The 23,623-nt window shown below is 36.9% G+C and overlaps 1 protein-coding gene across 4 annotated transcripts in view; it reads left to right on the forward strand.

Moving 5' to 3' along the window:
* VPS8 (VPS8 subunit of CORVET complex) overlaps positions 1–23,623 on the forward strand; it is a 233,582-nt gene that overhangs the window by 132,658 nt on the left and 77,301 nt on the right. For all 4 annotated transcript variants that reach the window (XM_019735832.3, XM_074328957.2, XM_074328952.2 and 1 more), the window contains exons 35-38: positions 2,352–2,398; positions 13,677–13,824; positions 17,955–18,044; positions 21,204–21,246. In XM_019735832.3, coding sequence (XP_019591391.3) covers positions 2,352–2,398; positions 13,677–13,824; positions 17,955–18,044; positions 21,204–21,246 — 328 coding nt within the window. The remainder of the gene's footprint in view (positions 1–2,351; positions 2,399–13,676; positions 13,825–17,954; positions 18,045–21,203; positions 21,247–23,623) is intronic.

Here is a 23,623-nt window from a genome sequence, read left to right on the forward strand (position 1 = left end):
TAGAGCAGACATATGTGAACAGTACTGTAGGAACAAGAGGAGAGAGTGATAGACTGTGTGAGAAAGTCAGACAAGAGTTCCCAGACATGACTGAATGAGGTTAAATAATTAACCCCATATCCGGGGTTAATAATAAGTATCCGTTTTGTAGGCAGAGAATGGGGAAGGGCTTTCTAGAGAAAGTGTTCTGTATATGTAAAGACTTGAAGGCAGGAAGCAACATGCTTATTCAGAGAATGGTCGGGTCTTAGTGAAGCATGATGTGGTTGGAACAATGGTGGAAGAAGCAATAGATTAAGCTGTAAAAGGTGTGTTGGAGGGGAGGAGTTAGAAATATGGAGGCTGGAAAATAGTTTGGGACTGATATTGAACAACCTTATATGTAATGCTAAGAAATTATTCTGTATTTTCTGTGTCCTGGAGAATTACTAAAGGTTTTTAAGCAAAGGAGTGACATCATTAGATTCACTTTATAAGCAACTTTGTAGTGTGGAGAATGGGCCAGCAAAGCGAGCAGATGGAGGAGAGAGACCAGTTAGACCAGTTAGAAGGCAGAAGGTCTAGGCACAGGATGGTGAGGACCAGGCAGTGGAGAGGACAGGTCCCAGGTAGGTTTGTGAAGTAAAAGGCACAGAGCTTGGAAACTAGTTGAATGTGATGGGAGGAGTTAAAAATGACTCCCAGACTTGGTTGGGAGGCCTGGTTGTCCAGCATGATGAAGTCCATTAACTCAAGATAAAGACTCATCCATGAATTCAATAAATATTTATGTACCTGATGTGGGCCCACAACATTAAGTGCTGAGGATACAAAAACATAAATCTATCTCTGTGCTCAAGGAAGTGGACACTTGCAGAACAGTGTGACCTGAATGATGGTAGAGCACTGCCCAGGACACCGGGGAAGTACATGGAGGGGCATCCAGTCCACTCTGGGGAGCGGGGCAGGAGGACATTTCTTCTAAAACTACTCACAACCCACAGAGCTTCTACCCCCTTTAAAAGCCAGCAATTCTGATGTATCTTCTCGCCTATGGTGGTGTTTGTTATTGTCATTTGAAATGTAAGATTATCCATTACAGGATTTTCTTTTTCATATAATCTCTAAAAATGTTTAGAGGCAGAGAGGCCAAGTAAAATGAATATACATAATGTCATTGATCAGGCAGATGTATAACAGCTGAAGTGTCATTGATTTAAAAAAAAATAAAGTGGCTATATGTGGAAAGTCGGTGGACTCTTACACATGGAAGTATTTCTTTTATTGTAAAGCTTTACTGATCGTGTGAGAATTCCACACGCACTTTATGAAGTGTCTTTACTTTTGATGGCAAGAAACATTCCTCCTATTGTTTTCAGAATTCTTGGAATAAAAAATAAGCCAGAATATTAAGTTATAACCAGAAGGAAAATCATGTAAAATAAACAAAGTGATAGGCCCCCTGGCCCATTTATAGAAAATCAAAGACTGGTAAACATATTTAAAATATCATATTCTAAATCACATTAGTGCTTTTCAGTCTTGAGAATCCCCTGCTTTTTATAGGTGAAGTTTGAAAGGGTCAAAAAAAATAAAATAAAGAAAACAGGAAAACTAAACTATAGTAATTTTTGCTTAGCTTTCCTCAGAACTTAGAAACATTGTTTCTATTCTTATAGTATTCTAAGGTTTATCTCATTTAATTCTCACCTCTTCCCTGTGCAGAGGGCAGAGAACATACTGCTGTTCTCTTTTCACATAAGTGAACTGAATTGCTAAGGGAGTCAGTGACTTACACAAAGTCACATAGGTAATAAGTAGAAGAAACCGAACCCAGATGTCATGGCATATTAATTGCTAACATGTTGCCTTTTGCTGTCTCATCTCTGTCGTTGATTATATTGGGGAGTTAATGAATTTTTTGGTGATGTTTGTCATATGAGTGTCAAACTCCTACCCTACCTAGATTAGCTTCTTCACAGTATGCCATTGTCACAAGAAGGACGGGGTGAGGCAGGTGAACCCGTCAGAGCAGCCAGAACTCACTATGTGCAGAGCAGTTCAGAGCACCAGGTATTCCAAACGTCTTCCTTTTGGGAGGGATTTGTTTCAGTAGATCGCTTTTTGGGGGCAATAACAAGGAGTTTGTGTTTCTTCTGCACTCAAATTGAATGTGTACACTGATTAGAATTACTGAGAGGAAAAGATCTCCAAATGGTTCTCTAGAATTTCTTAGATCTAGACAGAGGGTTTAATGGAAATAATCACATGCATGTGTGCATTTTAAAGGGATATTCTAGGGTCATTCTTTACCAAGGCATAGTTTGAAGAATTTGTTTTAATATTGTATTTTTTACTGTTTTTCTCTTCAGAACCAGGTTTTACTTTTCAAATTTTTGCAGAGTCTTCTTGACCCAAGGTATGTTGATAAACTTTAGTTTTTCATTATACATAGATGAGAAATTAAAATAAATTGAGGCTAAGAAACTGGTCTGTGGTATCCAAATAGTACACTCACCTCTTGATTTTTAATATTAGTAGGAGTACCATTTACATAGATTCTACCATAATAAATGATCTGAAAATAGTTTATGTCTTGAAGGAATACTTTTCTTCCCATTTGAACATGAATGTATGTGGTGACTTAATAAAATAATTCAAATGCAATAATGAAGTCATACCATGAGGACATGTTTCACAAAGAGTTGGATAACCATCGAGCTTCTCCTTTCTGTCCTGACTTCACCCCTTCCTATTCCTATTCCATGCTACAGATTTGTGGCTTTACTTTTCAGAGTAAACACCCGGTCCCAGCCCACATCTAAATGTATTACCTTTTAAACTCGCATTTGAAGTGTTTAGTTTTAAGTAACTGTTCCTGGTGGTATTAAGAGGAAAGTTTAAATGTTATGGTTTTTTTTTAAGTGCCACTTAGTGGTGCTCATCAAATACAAACGAGCCCAAGGAGATGATGAAGTTAGTAATAGATGTGCAAGCAACTCAACTCTGCATGTAAGATCTTAACATTTGTTGCGACTAGATGGAGTCTATTGAGCGTTGAGTATAATAACATTTAACACCCTCTAAGACAGTCACTCTTAACCAGAAGTATGTGTCAGAACCACCTAAGAAACTTTAAAAAATATAGATGCCTGGGCCTAACCCCACAGAATCACTGTGGGTGGGGATATTTTTGATGTACACCTTGAGGCGAGCATCACTGGCTTAAGTGTGGACTTCCTTCCAAGTCCCAGCCCTTTCTCTAGAGCCCATGCACCTCTTTCCCATGGCAGAATTCCTTCTGTTCCTCTCGTGTTTCCAGTTTCAGATTCATTCTCTTAGGACCTGACTCCTCCTCTTCTAGGATAATTTAGTTTAACCAAGTCCATTTCCCCAACCATCCTACCTGGAGGGACTCAAGCTGGAAGTTCAGCTTTCACATGGCCTTTTCTCACATGTAACAAAGTATAAATGGTAATGGTGACCAACTCGTACTTTTTTTTAATAAAAAGGATACCAGTACTAGGTAATGTAAGTATCAATACTAGTCATTCGCTTTGATACTGCAATCATACTTAACTTAAACTTTGCAGTAAAAAAAATGGCGCATCACAAGAGTTTCAGACGTCGTCCATGGAAAGTCTTGCTCTGTTATTGCCCTATGTCTAGTTTTGAAAGATGTTAGTTAGGTAAGACCCTTTAAGAGTACTGTGAAAGTTGTTCACTAGCAAGCCACAAATAATTTTACATTTGCATGGTATCTTTTATCTCCCTGAACTAACCCTAACCCAGGATAATTACTCTAAATTAGCTTGTCACACATTATCCCTTCCCCGTCATATCAATGTGGCTACGAGATCCTCTCTTACCTGCTTCAGAGAGAAGCAGTGCATCCACAGCCCTTCCTCTTCCTTCTCCCCAAAAAGCAACATGACCTGGAATGTCCTAACTTTTGACAACAGCCAGATTGCCAGCTTTACTTTAGCAGAAATTAAGAGCTGACAACCTTCTCCCCTTGACCAAACTTTACTCAGGCTCCTCTGATTCCTCTGCTCGGTTAGGTCTGTCCTTAGGCTTCTCTCTCTGTCCTCGTAGAGTCTAATTTTAGCAAGAGCCCTGCTAAGTCAGTTTAGCCAGGATCCCACACCCTTGATATCTCATCACCCAAAATTATCTGTCCAAATTCCCGCCCCCCCACCCCCCAGGTGATGTGCAATCACCCTGGCTTGCCTTCACCAGGAAGCCTGTTAGGTCAGTTTAGCAAAGAATTACTCTACCGTCTTAGTAATGTTCTCACCTCCTCACCCCACTTGTTTTTGTTGTATTTGGAGTTAAGCATAGTCTTCCTCTCCTGCTGCCCAAACCCCAATGCAGAAGTCCTTATACCTGGTATGATAGTCCAGATAAAGTCAGCCTTACTGCTTTAACAAGCACCATGGGTAATTTTTTCTTTAACAGAGCTTTGAATTGATAAGACTGATACTTTAGCTCCACCTTTAAAAAGAACTCACTTTCAGGGCAGCCGGGTGACTCAGTTGGTTAGAGCGTGAGCTCTCAACAACAAAGTGTCCAGTTCAATTCCCGCAGGGGATGGTGGGCTGTGCCCCCTGCAACTAAAGATTGAAAACGGTAACTGGACTTGAAGCTGAGCTGTGCCCTTCACAACTAGATTGAAGGACAATGACTTGGAACTCATGGGCCCTGGAGAAACACACTGTTCCCCAATACTCCCCAATTAAAAAAAAAAAAAAAAAGAGCTCACTTTCATAATGATCCGTCTCCAAGATGTCAAAGGTGTAGTGTTCTGCTTTGAGAGTCTCAGTTCAGAATTCATCATATTTGATCCTCTTACTTTGTTTTGTATAGGAGACAGGTATCGACTTAGATTATGCTCTAAATTCATTTGTAAATTTGATGTTTGGCATTTCAATACAATCATTTTTATATAAAGAGCATTTTAAATGATAATATCTCAGATTAACCCATAAAAGCCTGTTTAACCCACAATGTAAACATATATTACTAGAAGGGGAAGGAGAAAAATCTTTCCCTTTTACCCATCTAGGTGCTTGGCTAGGGCTCTGTAACAAAGCACAGATTAAGAAAAGAAAAACATACAAATTTATTTAGTATAAGTTCTATGTGCTACAGGAGCCTTCATAAGGAAATGAAGACCGGAAGAAGCAGTTAAACAGTAGTGTTTTTTGCTAGGTTTGGTGAAGAGTAGAAAGTCGTGCGAAAATGTGATAGGACCAGTTTGTGACTGAGGATAATATACTGGGGGACACTGAGCAAGGCCTGTTTAGATTCCTCTTAGGGTCCCTCCATGTTCGGTGACAAGGTATTCCTTTCCTCCAGGTACAGGGAAAGCACCTCTCACATGAAGGTCTGATGATCTGCTTCGAGAGTACCAGAGAGTCCTTCCTGCTCCTACCGTTTCTCAAATTCCTTCAGCTTAAAATATTCAATATACCAAAGTATGAGGTGTGATCCAAAAATATGGTGAATGTTTAAATTAAAAAAATTTATTACTGTAAAAGACACATTGCCATTAATCCCCCTCAAAATATCTACACCCCCCCCCCATGCTTTGAACACACTTATCCCATCATTCTTGCCACTTTCTGAAGCAGTTCTGGAAGTCCTCTTTTGTGAGTGTCTTTAGTTGTGCTCTTGTGGTTGCCTCAATGTCCTGAATTGATTCAAAACGTATACCTTTCATGGTCATTTTGACTTAGAGGAAGAGCCAGGAGTTGCATGGTGCCAAATCCAGTGAATAATGTGGATGAGGACATACTGTCATGTTTTTATTTGATAGAAATCACTGAACCAGAGCGATGTGCGACACAGAGCCTTTCCGTTGTGATCACAAAATATGGTGAATGCTGCTGCTGAGTGCCTCCAATGGAAAGCTAGGGATTTTCAATATAGGAAACAGTACATGGAACCTTAGTAACAGTGTGTGACAAGTTTCGACTTGTTCGGCATAGTCAGTCGGGTGTGAGCTATGGTTGAGAGAAGATGGTGTTTAAAGCGTGCCATAAATCATCCTCCATCACGACAATGCTCCATGTCACACATCGCTTCTGGTATCGGGCAGTTTCTGTTATATAAAAATATTAGTGTGTCCTCATCCACTTTATTCACTGGATCTGACATTGTGAGATTTCTGGCTCTTCCCCAAAGTCATAATTATTCAGGACATCAAGGCAGCCATGACAGCGCAACTAAAGACACTTACAAGGAGGACTTCTAGAACTGCTTCAGAAAGTGGCAAGAACAATGGGATAAGTGTGTTCGAAGCAAGAGGGTGTATTTTGAGGGGGATTAATTGTCATGGGTCTTTTATTGTAATAATTTTTAAAAATTTAAACATTCATTGTATTATTTGATCATACCTCATACCCTATTTTGGGGTAGCGTGTCCTGAACTCTGTCATCAGTAATATATTGAATTCTGGATTGAGGGAGGGGAACAATATTAAGGTTGAGTGCAGAGGAAGTGAGGAGGAGTTGCTTCCTGAGCTGGAGTTTAGACACAGTTTTGTGTTATAGAAAGTTTGCCTTTGGTGCCCCCTGCTTCCTCTCACTCTACCCACTTCTTTCTAGGGGTGCAGGGTGCACACATTCTTCAAGCTCTCCACTTCATAAACATACTCAGATATATAGTATTGTTTCTAGGTAGATTTTTAAAATACAAAATTACCTCCTTCCATGATGCCCCAATCAAAACTCTTTCGAATTGCTCTGTCAATTTCTGTATTATATGGCATTTTTTTGGTGAGAATATACAAGTAACATATGAATACAATGAAGCATACACACTGATGTAAAAATACTTTTCCAATATCCACTGACCTCTAAGGTAAGAAGAAAGCAGGTAGTGTAGACTAGTTTACATTAGTCTCTGAATGATTTCCCATCACATTTTAGCCTTTTAAAATGAATATGCTTGCTTGTTGACTAACCTGAAGTAAAGGCTTAGAATCTTGTCAGGTCTGGGAATACTGAAGTGGGAAACTAGAGGAGTATGGGAAAAGCTATTTACTGTCGACGTAAGAACATCCAAACCTGGAGAGAATTTTCATAAGTGTTTATTTGAACCAAACTGGTCACATGCCAGGAAGCAAGATATCAAATGCTCCAGAGAATGACCATTTTGCAGTTCTTTTTTATACATTTGGAATTAAAGAGGGAACCAAGGACGATTACATGGAGGTGGGAGAAAGCAAGGTGGGGGGAAATTTCTATGATTGGATTACAGGATAGTCAACATGATTATGTGCTCCCTTGAGGGTGGTTATGCCACCTAGGGGTATGAAAAAGAGGATTACTCTGGCATTTCAAAGACGTGTTAACCTAGATGCACAGGAACATGGCCAGGGCTTTCATACGGCAAAGATAAAACTTCTACTAAAGAAGTTACAGGCTCAGGGCATGACTACCCACCATGACCTGCCCAGTTAGGAATTTATGATCAGATCACCCTGTGAGATTACTTTCAGTTACTTGAGCTTTTACATTCACAATAGGTACAAAAGAACATCAAGAGTAAGTTGACTGGCAATGCCTAGCAGTTCTCCCCGGCAGACAACTTCAGAGTATTTATGCCTTTGATTCTTCCCTTTTTGTTCTGTGTGAAAAATAGAACTTTTTTTAACATCCAGGTTTATCTTTCCCATGAAGCTCCTATAGTAACATTCTGGAGAGCAGAGAAAATGAAAGAAAACAGTTGTTTTGAGATGGGGACTGCTCGTATCTATGTGTCATATCAAAATACTGCTTTTTTTTTGCTCTTGCCCCAGAATCCTGAGTTAATAGGATCCTAATTCCTGTATATATAGTTTATGTATATTTGATTTAACATTTACATGTATGTATTCATTGAGTTGTTTTTGTTGGGGTAGCTTTTTATTTTGTCAACCGCATTTTTTTTTTTATATAATTTTTTTTTTATTTTTTTTTAGTTTCAGGTGCACAAGACAAAGCAAAACTTAGACGTTTATCATTTATATCGCTCACACTGTGTGAACCCCCCTCCCCCCATCCACTATCCCTCTGTACGTTCCCCAAATTAATTTTCAAACCCCCATGACCATCTTGTGGTTACCGACTATTTTCTAAACCTCTCACCTCTCTCACCTTCCCCTTATCCCCCCCCCCCGCCCCTCTAGCAACCCTCTGTTTTTCCTCCATGTTTCCAAAACTGTGTCTCTGATTAGTTCATTCACTTCAACCGCATTTTTAAAGGAGCAAATTATCTAGTTGAATTCTTATAGTTCTGTTTACTTTATTAAATTTATTTGTTACCTTTGCTATGTAAATAATGTCCTCAGTAGAATTAATTGACCTACAAAGATATTGGTGACATTTGTATGTAGAAAGATTAGATAGTTGAGGGTGAGGGGGCTGGGGACAGGGGGTGTTAATCCTCCAGAAGAAATTATTTGCCTGAATTGAGGCCAGAGCTTGGGAGAGAAAGGATTTGCATCGTCTTCCAATTCCCTTCTCTGGGGCAGCTGCTACATAAAGCCTCACCCCACCCCCACTCCCTGTGTACATTCCTGCTGGCCAAGAATTCTCACAGGAGTTCTCCTGATATATTTATATCCAGATGCAGGTCTTTTGTGCAGTGGGGCTGCTTGAAGGATAATACAAAAGGACACTGATGGTTTTTGTGAGGCTGTAAGCTTCATAAGGAATAAAGAGAATGTACAAGTATATTTATATTCACAATATTTTACTTCGTGTGATTTTCTTGGTAATGTCAATTTAGCCTTTGTTAAGAATGTCCTGGAGGCCTCTGAAATATATGGTGTTATTTTCTTGCAGAAAAAACACACACATAAAATGTCACATTGTATTTCTAAGTCTTTAATCAAAATAAAGTGAAAATTGAACATTGCTAAGAGAATGAGTATGTTTGCCAAGGAGCAAAACATAAATTATGGAAATGGTTATACATTGGATTTAAGTTGAACCTGTTAGTGTTTCTGTGGATAATTTTGAAGGGACATTTTAAGATAATGACACAATGTTGAAATAGCATATTTCAAAGTTAAAATAAAAAAATTAGAACATTACATATGTTGATGAACTTTGACATATAAAAATACAATTCTACTTCAATGAGTGCCGATCAACGTGGCCGTGCTTACCACCAGATACTGTATCTTTGGTCAATGTTTTGCCAGCAGCTCAAATTCAACCTTTGAGATCATCATCCCCTAATCTCCAGACCTTTCAGAGAGATAGATAACTTACATGCATTTATTTCTTTATTCCTTTATCCAATAATTCTTTGTAATGAGAATGCTATCTGCTAAGTACTCTGAGAGTTTGAAATGGCTACAAATTATACTCACTTTTTTCAATCCAAGCCTATTTCTTTTCCTTTCTTTTCTCTTAGCAAATGGCATTATTCACCCATTTATTTCATTTAACAATTTACTGATTAACTAAACAGCATACTAAGCACTGTGAGAGGCACAGGAGATAAAATGATGAATAAGATGGAACTCTGCTTTCAGAGAATTTGCATTCCGATTGAGGAAGTAGACAAGCAAGCAGGGAATTGTAGTGTAAGTGTGAAAAAAAAATCCTAGAGTGATAATGACTTTTTCACTCTCCTTTATTCTCTGCACCCCACCTTCTCAGCCACACCACAGAGAACCAACCAGTTATCAAAATTACCTTGTGGCTGTCTCTTCTGTGTGCGTCGTCCTCTTGTCTACCCACACTGTCCTGGTCCAGGCACTCGGCGTCTCTCGGTCGCTCTTGCTGGTCTCCTAACCAGCCCTCCGAATTCTTCTGACTTCCATTTTCTAACAGACAAGTAATGATAGTGTCCGCCTCCCCCTCTCACAGGTCTTTCAGTTCCCATTAAAACCCGCACTACTCATGGTGTACAAGGCCCTTGTTGATCTGGTACAGGCACGTCTGCCCAGCTTCATTTCCCCCCATTCTGACGTTTCCCTTTTCCCATTTATTCCATGGCAGTACCGAACGAACGATTTGTTCATAGGATACACTGCACATTGTCATTCCTCCTTTTGAATATGTGTTCCCCCCTCTTAGTCCAGTTTGTTTCCTTGAGAGCAGCGTACCTATATGTATTAAGAGCTCAAAAGTTATACATGTGCTTTGATCCAGTGATTCCATTTTGGAAAATATATTTTAAGGAAATAATGTGAAGCAAAAAAAAATAGTTAATATTCAGATGTCCACATTAGCATTTATATAGTGAAAAAGCTATTTTAAAAAGTGGATGGGGAAGATGACTAAATAAACACTCAGGTATATGGGCATAATTGATGACCAAATTGGCAAATATGACAATGTGAACATAAAAATAATGCTAATCTGGAAAAATACGTAATATTAAATAGCATGCACTGTTGGGGAGAAAGAAACTTTACCATTCTAGGTTCTTCCGACTGATCTAATAATTAAATCTACATGAGACAGATTAATGAGAGAAAGTAAGCAAATTTAATTATATGTGTACGTACAAGAACACCACATACATGAGATTGTCAGAGACCCTACATACATGAGAGGTTTGAGACAGAAAGGTGGTATGAAGAGTGTATATGCATTAGCCTTAGATGTATGTACATACATATGTATGTATATATATGTATGTATGTATATGAATGACATCTTGAGCTATGAGGTAAGGTGCCTGGGGCTTTAGAGGATAGGAGGGTAATTCACAGAATGATAAGAGCAGATGTTCAGCCTTAGATGTTTGCTCTACCATATAAATAGGTAATCAGTCTTAGATGGGCAAAGCCCCAATTTAAATTCTTTTTTCTTTTTTAAGATTTTTATTTTATTTTATTTTATTGGGGAAGGGAACAGGACTTTATTGGGGAACAGTGTGTACTTCCAGGACTTTTTTCCAAGTCAAGTTGTTGTCCTTTCAGTCTTAGTTGTGGAGGGAGCAGCTCAGCTCCAGGTCCAGTTGCCGTTGTTAGTTGCAGGGGGTGCAGCCCACCATCCCTTGTGGGAGTTGAACCAGCAACCTTGTGGTTGAGAGGATGCGCTCCAACCAACTGAGCCATCCGGGAGCTCAGCGGCAGCTCATTGACTTCATTCTAGTTGCAGAGGGTGCAGCTCGCTGGCCCATGTGGGAATCGAACCGGCAGCCCCGTTGCCCAGAGCTCACTCTCTAACCAACTGAACCACCCGTCCGCGCACCCCCCCACCCCGCCAGTTTAAATTCTTTAAGGGAGAGGTAAAAATTTCTCAAGGCTGCAGGGTCTTGATTGCCTTCAGTTCAAAGTAACCTACATGCCAAAGTAGACTACCCTGGCGAAGCCTATTCTGAACCCCTTCACCAGTGTACATACTATTTGTGTATATGATTGAATGATAGAGGATATGGACTTAATGCTCACTCTATTCTTTGCCCCTGTTAAAGAAAAAAAAATCACCTGAGAAGATCTTATTGATTTTGTTGAATGATTTATGAATCAGACAGCATCCCATCTAGTAAATAGAGAAGTGTTCCATGAAGTTGTACAAAATGGAAGGTTTTTATTGGTATAAACTGGGCAGGACAAGAAACTTACTAGCAAAAGGGAAGGATTGTTTCAGGTAAGACCACCTTTCTTTAAGTGAAGACTCATTGTATTCTATAAATGATGGTAAATAGCACTCCAGGTGGAATTATATTTAGCCACAAGAAATCTTTCCCAAATTAAGAGCTTTGTGACACTCAGTCCTGACCAAAGGTTGGGTGATGAACTCAATTAAGTTCTGCTGCTTGGGGCTTTCAGTACGTGCTGATAGGCTAATTCAGTATCTCCTCAAATTGGCTGTAAATCCCAAAGATCAAGTTTCCATTTTTGGGGGTATTTTACAACTGCCTTTCATGCAGGATTTTGTTAAGAGACTGGCTATTCCCGATGTAGATCACCACCTTAAAGTTCTTACTGCATAACTTGAAAATTATCTAGTAAGTGTCTCTACACTCTGAGAGGACAGGCTGTGTTGCATTCATTGTTGTTTCCCCAGCATTAGCATAGTCTTGGCACATAACAGATGCTCAGTAAATGTACATTGAATTGAACTTAACTGACTGGAAATAATATATTGGACTGCCTTCAAACTGAGGGAGCCAAATATAGAATAGGGGGATGAAAATTACAAGGACTAAGGCAACAAAGTCAGATATAGCTAGGAATAAATTATGTCAGAAAGTTCTACATGAAGAAAATAGAAGATGCATGTGAAAAACCCAGGGAGATAATAGTTCTCTATGTAGAATCAATGCTGTGCCTCAATAGAATAGCTAAAAAAGGGAATGCTAACCAACGTTTTTTGACATTAAGGTGAACCAGTGTGCTTTTCAGATGTTTATGCCATGTTGTGGATGGTGTTAATATTTTTTCTACATAATACTTCTGTTAATATGTCTTATAAATGCAAGACTACAGAGCAAATTAAGATTAGACATAAGCATCTGCCAATGAATCACAGTATTTAATTCTTTCCAGACATTTATTGGCAAAACCCTTTATAAGTATGAGGATGTGAACATGCATCAAACCAAGCAAATTACCCAAATGAACAGATTTTGATGCATTCATTTGTGAGGGAAATAATGTGTCTGCTGGGAACTGATCAGGCAGCATCAACATAATCAAAACTTTAATAACTAAACGGTAGCATTAACAAATTTACATCCATTTGACTGTTGCTTATCAGTCTTGCAGATAAATACAACTTGTTCTATCCATTTCTCGAAGCTCTTTCCGTTAGTCTTCTCTGAGCTATCTGCTTTGCCATATACTTAACCCCTGTTAACTTTAATGACTACAAAAATGAGCACAGTCTTAGCCTACGTCCATGCACAGTAAAAGCGCACTGTTGTAGGCTTTTAGAATTCATTACTGAGAAGATCCCTGTGCCTACCCTCACAGAGTTTATAGTCTTTTAGAGAAGACAGATAATTAAAGAAGTAATTACAACATGGCGTGATTGGTACTAGGAGGGAAGCATAGTAGAGAGTAGTTGAGATTGGAAGATTGTGTGTGTGTGTGTGTGTGTGTGTGTGTGTGTACACACACACTCATGAATCAAATTATTTAAACTTGGGTCATCTGTTTCTTTTAGAGCAACAGTCCAACTTTTGGTATGACTTAGAAGAGCCTCCACTAAATATAATTTCCTTAATTATTCAATGTAAACTGAATTGCCTATTCTAGAATGCCTATTCAATGTAAATAGTAATTTAGAATGTCTCTGATGTAATATGCAGTTCACCCTAATAATCTGAGTAACAGTGAGACTTTTTTTTTTAAGGGTTTATTCTAGCCTTCCCTTTTTTTCATTATTTATTTACTCATTTTTATTGAGGGGACAGTGTGTTTCTCCAGGGCCCATCAGCTCCAAGTCAGTGTCCTTCAATCTAGTTGTGGGGGGCGCAGCCCAGCCCCAAGTTCAGTCACCTTTTTCAATCTTTAGTTGCAGGGGGCGCAGCCCACCATCCCATGTGGGAATTGAACCAGCAACCTTGTTGTTGAGACCTCACGCTCTAACCTACTGAGCCATCTGGCCGCCCCATTGAGACTTTTATTCCTGATTTTACCTGAAAAGGTGGTCTTGGTTTTAAGATAACATATTTTACCTGTAGCCTTAATTATAGGTGTGACTAAATAATGATATTCTCTTGCCTTTCATGTTTTCAGGGAAGGTATTCATGTAAATCAAGAATTGCTGCAAATTTCTCCCTGCATTACAGAGCAGTTCATTGAGTTGTTGTGCCAGTTCAACCCAAACCAAGTTATAGAGACGTTGCAAGTCCTTGAGTGCTACCGCCTAGAAGAAACTGTCCAGGTAAGGCCAATAATGTAGAGAACGCAAGAGTGCACTTTTCCTAATCATTCACAATTTTACGAATGAGCAAAGTAACATATTCAGTTACTGGCCGAAGTTCATACTAGTAGTGGTAGCACCTGAGATTGGAACCCAGCTAGTCTGACTCCATAGTGCATGCTCTTTCGTGCTGTGATAATAAGCTGCTTCTCTGTGTGTTCTAGTAAAGCCAGAAACAGCACATGTGCGTCATTATTATTACTCAAGCTTCATAGATATTAAAGCCAACACAATAAACATAGAAAAAGAACTACAGTAATAATATTAAAAAGAAAAGAAAAGCTCCGGTTTGCGGGCACTGATGGTTACAAAGTCCTGTGATGCAACAAGACTTAATAGGCTGGAGGGCAATTCAGTAGGCTCAGCACGGTCATTGCCTTGATTCTCTTCCCTTGTTTTCTTCTATTTCCAAATGAAAATAATGCATACATATATACACATACACACTTTTCTAATCTACTATAAGAAGCTTTTTTTAAACAGCATGTTTCCTGTTTAAAATTTTTTTTTAACGTTTTTTCTCTTTTTTAATTTGTTTCAGGTGTACCAAACATAGTGATCAGCCATTTATATACCTCACAGAGTGATAACCCCAATAAGTCTATTACCCGTCTGACACCATACATAGCTATTACAATATTATTAACTATATTCCCTATGCTGTACTTTATATCCCCATGACTATTTTTTTAATTGACATTCAATATTACTTTATATTAGTTTCAGGTGTACAGCACAGTGGTTAGACATTTATGTAATTTATGAAGTGATCCCTTGATTGTCTAGTACCCAACTGGCACTATACATAGTTTTTATGGTATTATTGACTGTGTTCCCCATACTGTACTCTACATCTCCATGACTATTTTGTAACTACCAATTTGTACTTCTTAATCTCGTCACCTTTCTCACCCACTCTCCAGATATATGTACCCCTATGTTCACTGCAGCGCTATTTACAATAGCCAAGATATGGGAACAAACAAAATGCCCATCCGTAGACGATTGGATAAATTGTGGTACATTTATACAATGGAATGTTACTCTACCATAAAAAAGAATGAAATCTTAACCATTTGCAACAATATGGATGGATATAGGATATTACATTAAGTGAAATAAGTCAGACTGAGAAAGGCAAATACCATATGATCTCAATTATATGTGGAATCTAAAGAACAAAATAAACAAAACAAATAGACTCATGGATACAAAGAAGAAACTAAAATTTATTTTTAAGCTACCATTATATCTCCTTTCCTTTACTATCAATACTCATGAAGCAGTAACCTGTGTTTTCTTCATTTACCTCCTGAACTTTCCACCCACTTAAAAAATTTTAAATATGAAGTATTTCAAATATATAGAAATGTGCAGAATATCAAATACATATATACTCACCAAGCCAATTTTATAGATGTTAACATTTACCATACTGGCTTCAGATCTTTGTTATTTTATTGTTTTATAAATAAAGCACTCTTTGTCTGCCATGTCCCTCGTCTCCCCTGAGGTCATCACCAACCTGAAGATGCATCCATGTTTTTTATTTTTCCTATTTTTATTTACCTATAAAATACAAGATACAGTTTTATATGTTTTTAAAATTGGTTTTAATTGCATCATACAATACATATTCTATTGCAGATTGCTTTTTTCATTAAATTTTTTAATCTAACAATTTTTATGCATGTAAATCGAGTTCATTCATTTAATGGTCATATAATAGTCTATTGAATGAATATGCCACAGTTTATATATTTCCCCATTTATAGATATTCAGATTGTTTCCAATCTTTTGCCATTATAAACAAAGCTACATTAGACATGAGGTTTCTCTAAGTAGTACACCTGAAAGTGGAATTCTTTAGATCTTACAGTAGCTTAATTTTACTGATATTGCCAGGCTGATTTCCTCTTTGTTTCTATTCTCGTCATCAGTGTTTGTTATTTGCTGTTTTTCCACATCCGTGTTGATTCCTAATATTTTTTAGACTTCTCAGTTTTTGCCAGTGTGATAGGTATCATTGATTATTCATGACATTGAATATTTTTCAATATGTTTAATGAGCCTTTGGATTTTCTTTTCTCTGAATTATCTATTCATATCCTTTGCTCATTTTTCTATTGAGTTGTTGCCTTTCTCTTACTGATTTCTGGGTTTCTAAGTCTTTGCTGATTTTATATGTTGGAGATGCCTCTTCTAATCTAATGGAGCATGTCTTTTAACTTGTTTTTTAGTGGCTTCTATTTTAATTTATCAGTCTTTTCCTTTAAAGTTTAATTTTTTTGTATGTGAGTCTTATTTCCTTTCCAACTTTGATGGCATAAAGATATCCTCTTATATGAATTTTATAGTTCAGCTTCTTACATTTAGGCTTTTAATCCATCTGGAATTTATTTTTGTAAACAGATCAAGAGAGGGATTTGTATATTTTTTTCCATGTGGATGGCTAATGGTCCTTGTGGCATTTTGTTGTCCTTTCCTCACTGGTTTATAATACCATACTGCCGTACACCAAACTCCAAATGTACATGGATATGTTTGTGGATTCTGTTCTGTTCTTCTGTTATTTGTCTTTTACTTTACCCATGCCACATATTTTAATTAATATATCTTTACAATAAGTCTTATTATTTGAAAGAAGAGTCTTCCCTCCTCATTCTTTTTCTTTAAAAGTCTTTGGCTTCTCTTGGCCGCTTACTATTCCACATCAATTTAGGAATCACATTGTCAGGTTCCTTTAAAAAGCTATATTCTGTGATTTTGATGAAAAAAATACATTGAATTTATAGATTAATTTAAGGAGGATTGACATCTTATGGTATTGTCTTCATATTCAGGAACATGGTTATCTTTTTAAAATGCCTTTTATGCTCTTTGGTGAGGTTTTATAACTTTATATAATATTTTACATAAGATTCTTACACATCTTAAATTTGTTCCTAGGTACTTACACTTTTGTTAACATGGAGAGGAAATTTTTTGAAATGACTTTTTTATTTATTATTGCTGTGATGCATTATTAATTTTTGTATATTGTTTTGTATCTGGCAACCAGGCTGAATTCTTTTTTCATTTAATAGTTTTTATATATTTTTAATGAATATAATATTGCTATGAATAATGATAGTTGGTTTTCTTCTTTCCAATCTTGTACTTTTTTCTTTCTCTTATCAGATGTCTGGGAGCTCTAGGATATTTTGAATAGAAGCAGTAATACTGTGCACTCATATTTGTGATTTAAAAGAGAATGTATCTAACATTTTACATTAAATATGGTGCATGTTGTATATTAGATTTTGATAGATACTTTTTATTAAGGTAAAGTTCCATTCTCAGTTTGGGTAAGAGTATTTTGTATTGTTTTTGTTTTTGTGAAGAATAGGTGCTGCATTTTATCAAATACTGTTTCTGCATTTATTGAGATGATCACATTTTTCTCCTTTGATCTGTTAACCTGTTAATATGTTACTTGTGCTTCTCTATTTTTTTCACTCCTAAGAAAGTTTTATTCTACTTGATTAGTCTTTTGAGACTAATTTGGGATTTGTTAAACCTCTCTATTATTTTTCTATTGTTTCCTTCTATGGTATTATTTTCTGTACTTATTTTCTTTTATCCAAGCTTAATTGGTATTTTTTTTTTACTCATTAGAAACTTTATTAATTTTTAATAAGAACTCACAAGTTGATGTTTAGTATTTTCATTATCATTTTGTTCTAAATATTCTGTGTATAATTACACTGATCAGTTTTTGATTTATAGTATTACTGGTTATGTATGCATGTGATTATAGTATTACTGGTTGTGTATGCATGTGACATTTTCTCCAGTGGATATACCTCATTCAGGTGTGTAACAATTTTTAAAATAAATAAATGAAAAAAAAATCAATGCACTTGGTCCAGTAAATCCCAAATGGGCCATTATAGGACTAGAAAGTCAGATATTTACATATTATACTGTACAGTAGCATACTACTAAGTTATGAGTTCATTCTTATCATGTTGTTTTTTCTCATTCTTAATAGGATCTTCCTTCTTCACAAACAAGATTTGTGAACAAAAATCTTTATCTTCTTTCCTAGATTGCCCAGAGGTATCAACTTCATGAAGTCACTGCCTATCTGTTAGAAAAGAAAGGAGATATTCATGGTGCCTTCTTAATAATGCTAAAGGTAATATTTTACTCTGTTTGCTTTGTCATGTTTCTATCAATCCCTCTATTCATTCATCAATCTATCTTTTTTTGAGATATATTTATAATTGACATGTAGCATTATATAAATTTTTATCAATCCACCTTAATTTTTTATGTTACAAAGTAAATTGGAGACAGTACATTTTACCTCTAAATATTTATGGGTGTAATTGACTAGAGTTCAATATTTCTTTGTGGTACTTTTTTAGGGTAATATTTACATACAACAGAATGTATACGTCTTAAATGTACCACTTGATGAGTTTTCACAAATGCATACACAGGTAACCCTAGTATCTAACAAGGTAGAGAACATTACCTTCACCCCAGAAAGTTCCCTCCTTCTCCTCCCCAGTTAGTTCCCACTCCCATTCTCCAGACATAATCACTCTTCTGACATTTTTCACCATGAATTAGTTTTGCCTATTTTATTCATTCACATTAATGGAATCATTCAGTAGGTACTCTTATGTAATTCTTCTTCCATTGAACATAATGTTTTTGAGACTTATCTCTGTTATTGCATGTATCAGTAGTTTGTTCCTTTTATTGCAGAGTAGTATTTAATTGTATGAGTATACCACAGTTTACTATGCTTCTGTTGATTGACACCTGGACTATTTGTAGCATTTGGCTCTTTTGAATAAAGCTGCTATGATCACTCTTACACACAGATGTTTTCATTTCCTGAGAGTCAATACAAAGGAGTGAATTGCTGGGTCACAGAATAGGTATAGATTTAGTTTTATAAGAAATTATCAGACCTCTTTCCAAAGTGGTTGTAGCATTTTACATCTCACCAATAATGTATGAATGTTTTGGTTGCTTCACATTCTCACTGACAGTTGGTGTTCTATGACTTTTGGAAAAAATTATTTTCCCATTCTCTTAATTGTAAAATATATGAAACATGAAATTTACCGTTTCAGTGGCATTAAGTATATTTACATTGCTGTACAACCATCACCATCACCCATTTCCAGAACTTTTTCCAATTCACAAACCCATTAAACAATTATTCCCCATTCTTCCTCAACCCAGCCCTTGGAAATCACCACTCTGCTTTTAGACTCTATAAATTTGATTACTCTAGGTACCTCATTAAAGTGAAAATATACAGTATTTGTGCTTCTTTGTCTATTATACTTAGCATAAAGTCTTCAAGATTTATCCATGTTGTAGCACGTGTCAGAATTTCATTCCTTTTTAAGGCTAAATATTTCGTTTTATGTATATACCACATTATCTATTAATTCATCGATGGGCACTTGGGTTGCTTCTACCTTTTGACTATTGTGAATAATGCTACTATGAACATGGGTACACAAATATCTTTTTGAGTCCCTGTTTTCAGTTCTTCTGGGTATATACCCAGAAGTGGGATTGCTGGATTAAATGCGGATTCTATTTTTAATTTTTGAGGAACTACCATACCGTTTTCCATAGTGGCTATATCATTTTACATTTCTACCAGCAATGCACTAAGGTTTCAGTTTTTCCACATGCCCACCAACACCTATTTTCTGTTTTCCTTTTTTTTAAAATTATTATTATTATTATTATTTGAATTCTATTGGGGAACAGTGTGTTTCTCCAGGGCCCATCAACTCCAAGTCGTTGTCTTCCAATCTAGTTGCGGAGGGCGCAGCTCAGCTCCAAGTCCAGTTACTGTTTTCAGTCTAGTTGCAGGGGGCACAGCCCACCATTCTATGTGGGAGTTGAACCGGCAACCTTGTTGTTGAGAGCTTGTGCACTAACCAACAGAGCCATCCGGCTGCCCCTCCAGAAGCTCAGCGGCAGCTCATTGTCTTCAATCTAGTTGTGGAGGGTGCAGCTCACTGGCCCATGTGGGCATCAAACTGGCAACCCTGTTATTCAGAGCTTGCACTCTAACCAACTGAGCCATTCGGCCACCCTATTTTCTGTTTTCTTGATAGTAGCCATTTTAATGGGTGTGAAGTGTTATATCAGTTTTTTAAATATTCATCTAATTAAGAATAGATTACAGATGTCTTATTTATATCAAAAAGTGCTCCATATTGGCTCCTCATGTAACTGTAAAACAGACCAGGAAGGATATTCCACAGAGGCTTTGAGTAGGCTCTTAACCTCTTTTTATCTCTAAGTTATCCCTACATCTCTTTTTTCCTTGCAATTTGTTGAAGATACCATGAACCTATTTTTAAAGGATAAGGAAAGGTATCCCTGGCATGGACGGGAGAAAAGAAGCAGGAGATCCTTGCAGGGAGTCAGACTATCATTTGTAAAGGCATGGGGCTGCAAAGAAATATGAACTGCTGCTAGGAGAGGAGCCAGCAGCTTTCCTAGTGCTCAGTTATCCATGTATAGGCAGGTCAGGCTAGAAACAAATGCTAGGACTGTGGGAGGATGGGGGAGTGGCGTATAGAGAAGGGGGAGGTAAAACTGGAAGCAGAGAGCACTTGGGATGCTGTTGCAGTAGTACAGGTGGGAATCAGTGAGGGCCTGAGCTAGGTGTGGCAGTGATGGAGAGAAGAGGATGTGAATTTGAGAACTTACTGATCATTTAAATACGTATGGCGTGAATGAGAGGGAGTAGTTAATGACAATCCTATGATTTTTCACTTAACATTAGCCTGTAAGGGACCTCAAGAAAAGGAGAAGATTTTGGGTAGAAGGGATATATTCAAGTCAGCTTCTGTATATATTAAGAAGCCTTTGGAATATCAGTTAAGAGTGTCTAAGGGTTTAGGAGTCAGGAGAGCAGTGGCCTCTACGACTGCATATTTAGGCGATGTCACTGAAAGCTGTGCCCCACACTGTGGGGTAGACTCATCATGTCCTTTTTTATTCCCACTCACCCCTTTTTCTCATAACCCAGTATGAATTTTATCCCCTTACCCAAAGCATGGATAACTTCTAATCCTCATTACTGTGCCTAAAGAATGTCAGTGGTGACTATGTGGGTGGTACAACAGAAGCAGAAGTGGGGCATAATAAGTGATACTTGATACTATGCTTTCTATATACGCAAGAATTCTCTTCTGAATAACAGAAACCATTCTTAATAACCTTGTTGTTTCCTGAGTTTTTCTGATAAAAAATGTTAATTCAGATATTTGGTGGATTAGAAATTAGTGTTCTTTTTATCTCCTAGAGACTACAAAGCAAACTTCAAGAGATAACCCATCAAGATGAAAGTAAGTTCTTGAGTGTAATTTACAATTTCTTTTTCAATCAACTTCATGTTGTTAAAGATGTTGTCTAATAAATTGCATTTATTAAGTAATTACTTTGATCTGCATAATTGCTGTTTATCCACTTTAACATTGATTCCAATTTTAGTTCATTTTCAAGGGCTCATAATAGGAGATCATATAAACCATGTGGCTTTGTGATGCTAATTGTCAGTGGAGTTCAATGTACAGAAAATTAGGCACTCTTTGCTGGTATTGACTTTTTTTTTGGTTATATTTCTCTACTTACGTTTTGGTTGTAAATGAGGTGCATAACTAATGTGTTAAAAATTACTATAATATGCTCAGGAACAGCAAATCAGAGTTTCTAATCAGTGAGTGATAACCAGTGTTTCTGTACTGAATTTATATAATTTTAGCACAAAGCATGAAACCTGAGAATTTAGACTCTTGAGTGGCTTTGTCACAGATAGCTATATAATTCCCATTATATTTCTTTATATTTAAAAAATTTATTTGGTAAAATATGCTAACATGAAATTCACCATTGAAACCATTTTTAAGTGTACAGTTAAGTGCCATTAAGTACATTCACACTGTTGTGCAATTATCACCACCATCTATCCCCAGGATTTTTTCAACTCCCCAAACTGAAACTTTATACCCATTACACAGTTGCTCCCTATTTCCTCCTCTCCACTCAGCCCTTAGTAACCACCATTCTATTCTCTGACTCTATGAATTTGATTACTCTAAGTATCTCATATAAGTGGACCTACAGTATTTGTCCTTTTGGATCTAGCTTATTACATTTAACGTACTGTCTTCAAGATCTATCCATGTTGTAGCACATGTCATGATTCCATACCTTTTAAAGTCTGAATAATATTCCATTTTACGTATATACCACATTTTGTATCCATTGATCGATCAGTGGACACTTGGGTTTCTTTCACCTTTGACTATTGTAAATAATGCTGCTATGAACATGGGTGTGCAAATATCAGAAGTAGGATTGCTAGATTAAATGGTAATTCTATTTTTAATTTTTTGGGGAACCATCATGTTGTTTTCCATAGCACTATATCATTTTACGTTTCCACCAGCAACGCACATGAGTTTAAATTTCTCCACATCCTCATTAACAATTGTTATTTTCAGTTCTCTTGATAGTAGCCATCCTCATGGGTGAGGTGGTATCTCATTGTGGTTTTGATTAGCATTTCCTTAATTATTAGTGATATTTAGCATCTTTTCATGTACTTGTTGGCCATTTGTATATCTTCTTTGGAGAAATGTCTATTTAAGTCCTTCGCCCACGTTTTAATTGGATTATTTGTTTTCCTATTACTTAACATTTTCAAAATACATTTCTTGGACCCCTTGGCCCACACATTCCCCCAAACATTGGTACCCTGATTCTCTGTAGATTATTTATTTTTGGAACCTCAGTAAACACTTCGTAACTTTTCCATATTTAATCCAAGTAAACATTTAATTACTATTTTTGTACTGTCAGTGTGTATTCAGTCAATTAGACTATGTTAGGTCTGTTGCATTTACGACATTTTTCTTTTTCAATTTAGTGTTATGAGAATATCTTTTGCAGAGATTACATGAAAGATTGAGGGAAAAGTAAGACATATATTTCCCCATAGCACTGCAATGATTTGCAGGTGATATGTCTAGAGAAGACAGTTCTTTGAATTCTCATGAAGATAAATTTCTCAGTAGTAGTCTCATGTCTACCATTTACTTTCAGATTCAATTTTGACAGTATGCTTAAGAATTTGAGAGGATGCTGATTGCAATACACTCTGCTAGTTCCCATGGGTTATTTATACAGATGGCTAAAAGACAGTTCTCACCCAAAGAACTACAGTCTTGTGAAGGAGACAGATATGTGAATTAAAAACTTGCAGAGCAGGTGGAGTCAAGTATTATAAAAGAGGTGCATTAAAAGTGGCAAGGATTGTGGAAAATTAGGGAACAATTTGTAGCTAATGAATCAAAGATACTTTTGTGGAAGACATGACCTTTAAAGTAATTAAGATTGGAATGAAGAATAGGCGTTTCATAGGCAAAAAGCAAGGAAAGGGCCTTCTAGGCCGAGGAGAACATGAACATGAAAGTACCTGGCCGGCAACCTCAGGGAGTAAGAAATAATCTGGTGATATAAAAGCACAGAGTGTGAGAAGCTGAGCCAGAGTGTTTACTAGGTTTACTTAGGATGAGAGGTTTACTCACAGTCTATTTTTAAAAATTAGAAGTCTTCGATGGTTTTTGTGGATGGGACTTGTATGTTTGGATTTGCGCTTAAGAAAACTTTAGTGACAGCACAAAAGGGAATGCGGGAGGCAAGATTTAGAAGTCAACAGTT

This window comes from Rhinolophus sinicus, chromosome 17, assembly GCF_057876585.1.
Source record: "Rhinolophus sinicus isolate RSI-liver-muscle chromosome 17, RSI-T2T, whole genome shotgun sequence".
NCBI classification, from domain to species: domain Eukaryota; kingdom Metazoa; phylum Chordata; class Mammalia; order Chiroptera; family Rhinolophidae; genus Rhinolophus; species Rhinolophus sinicus.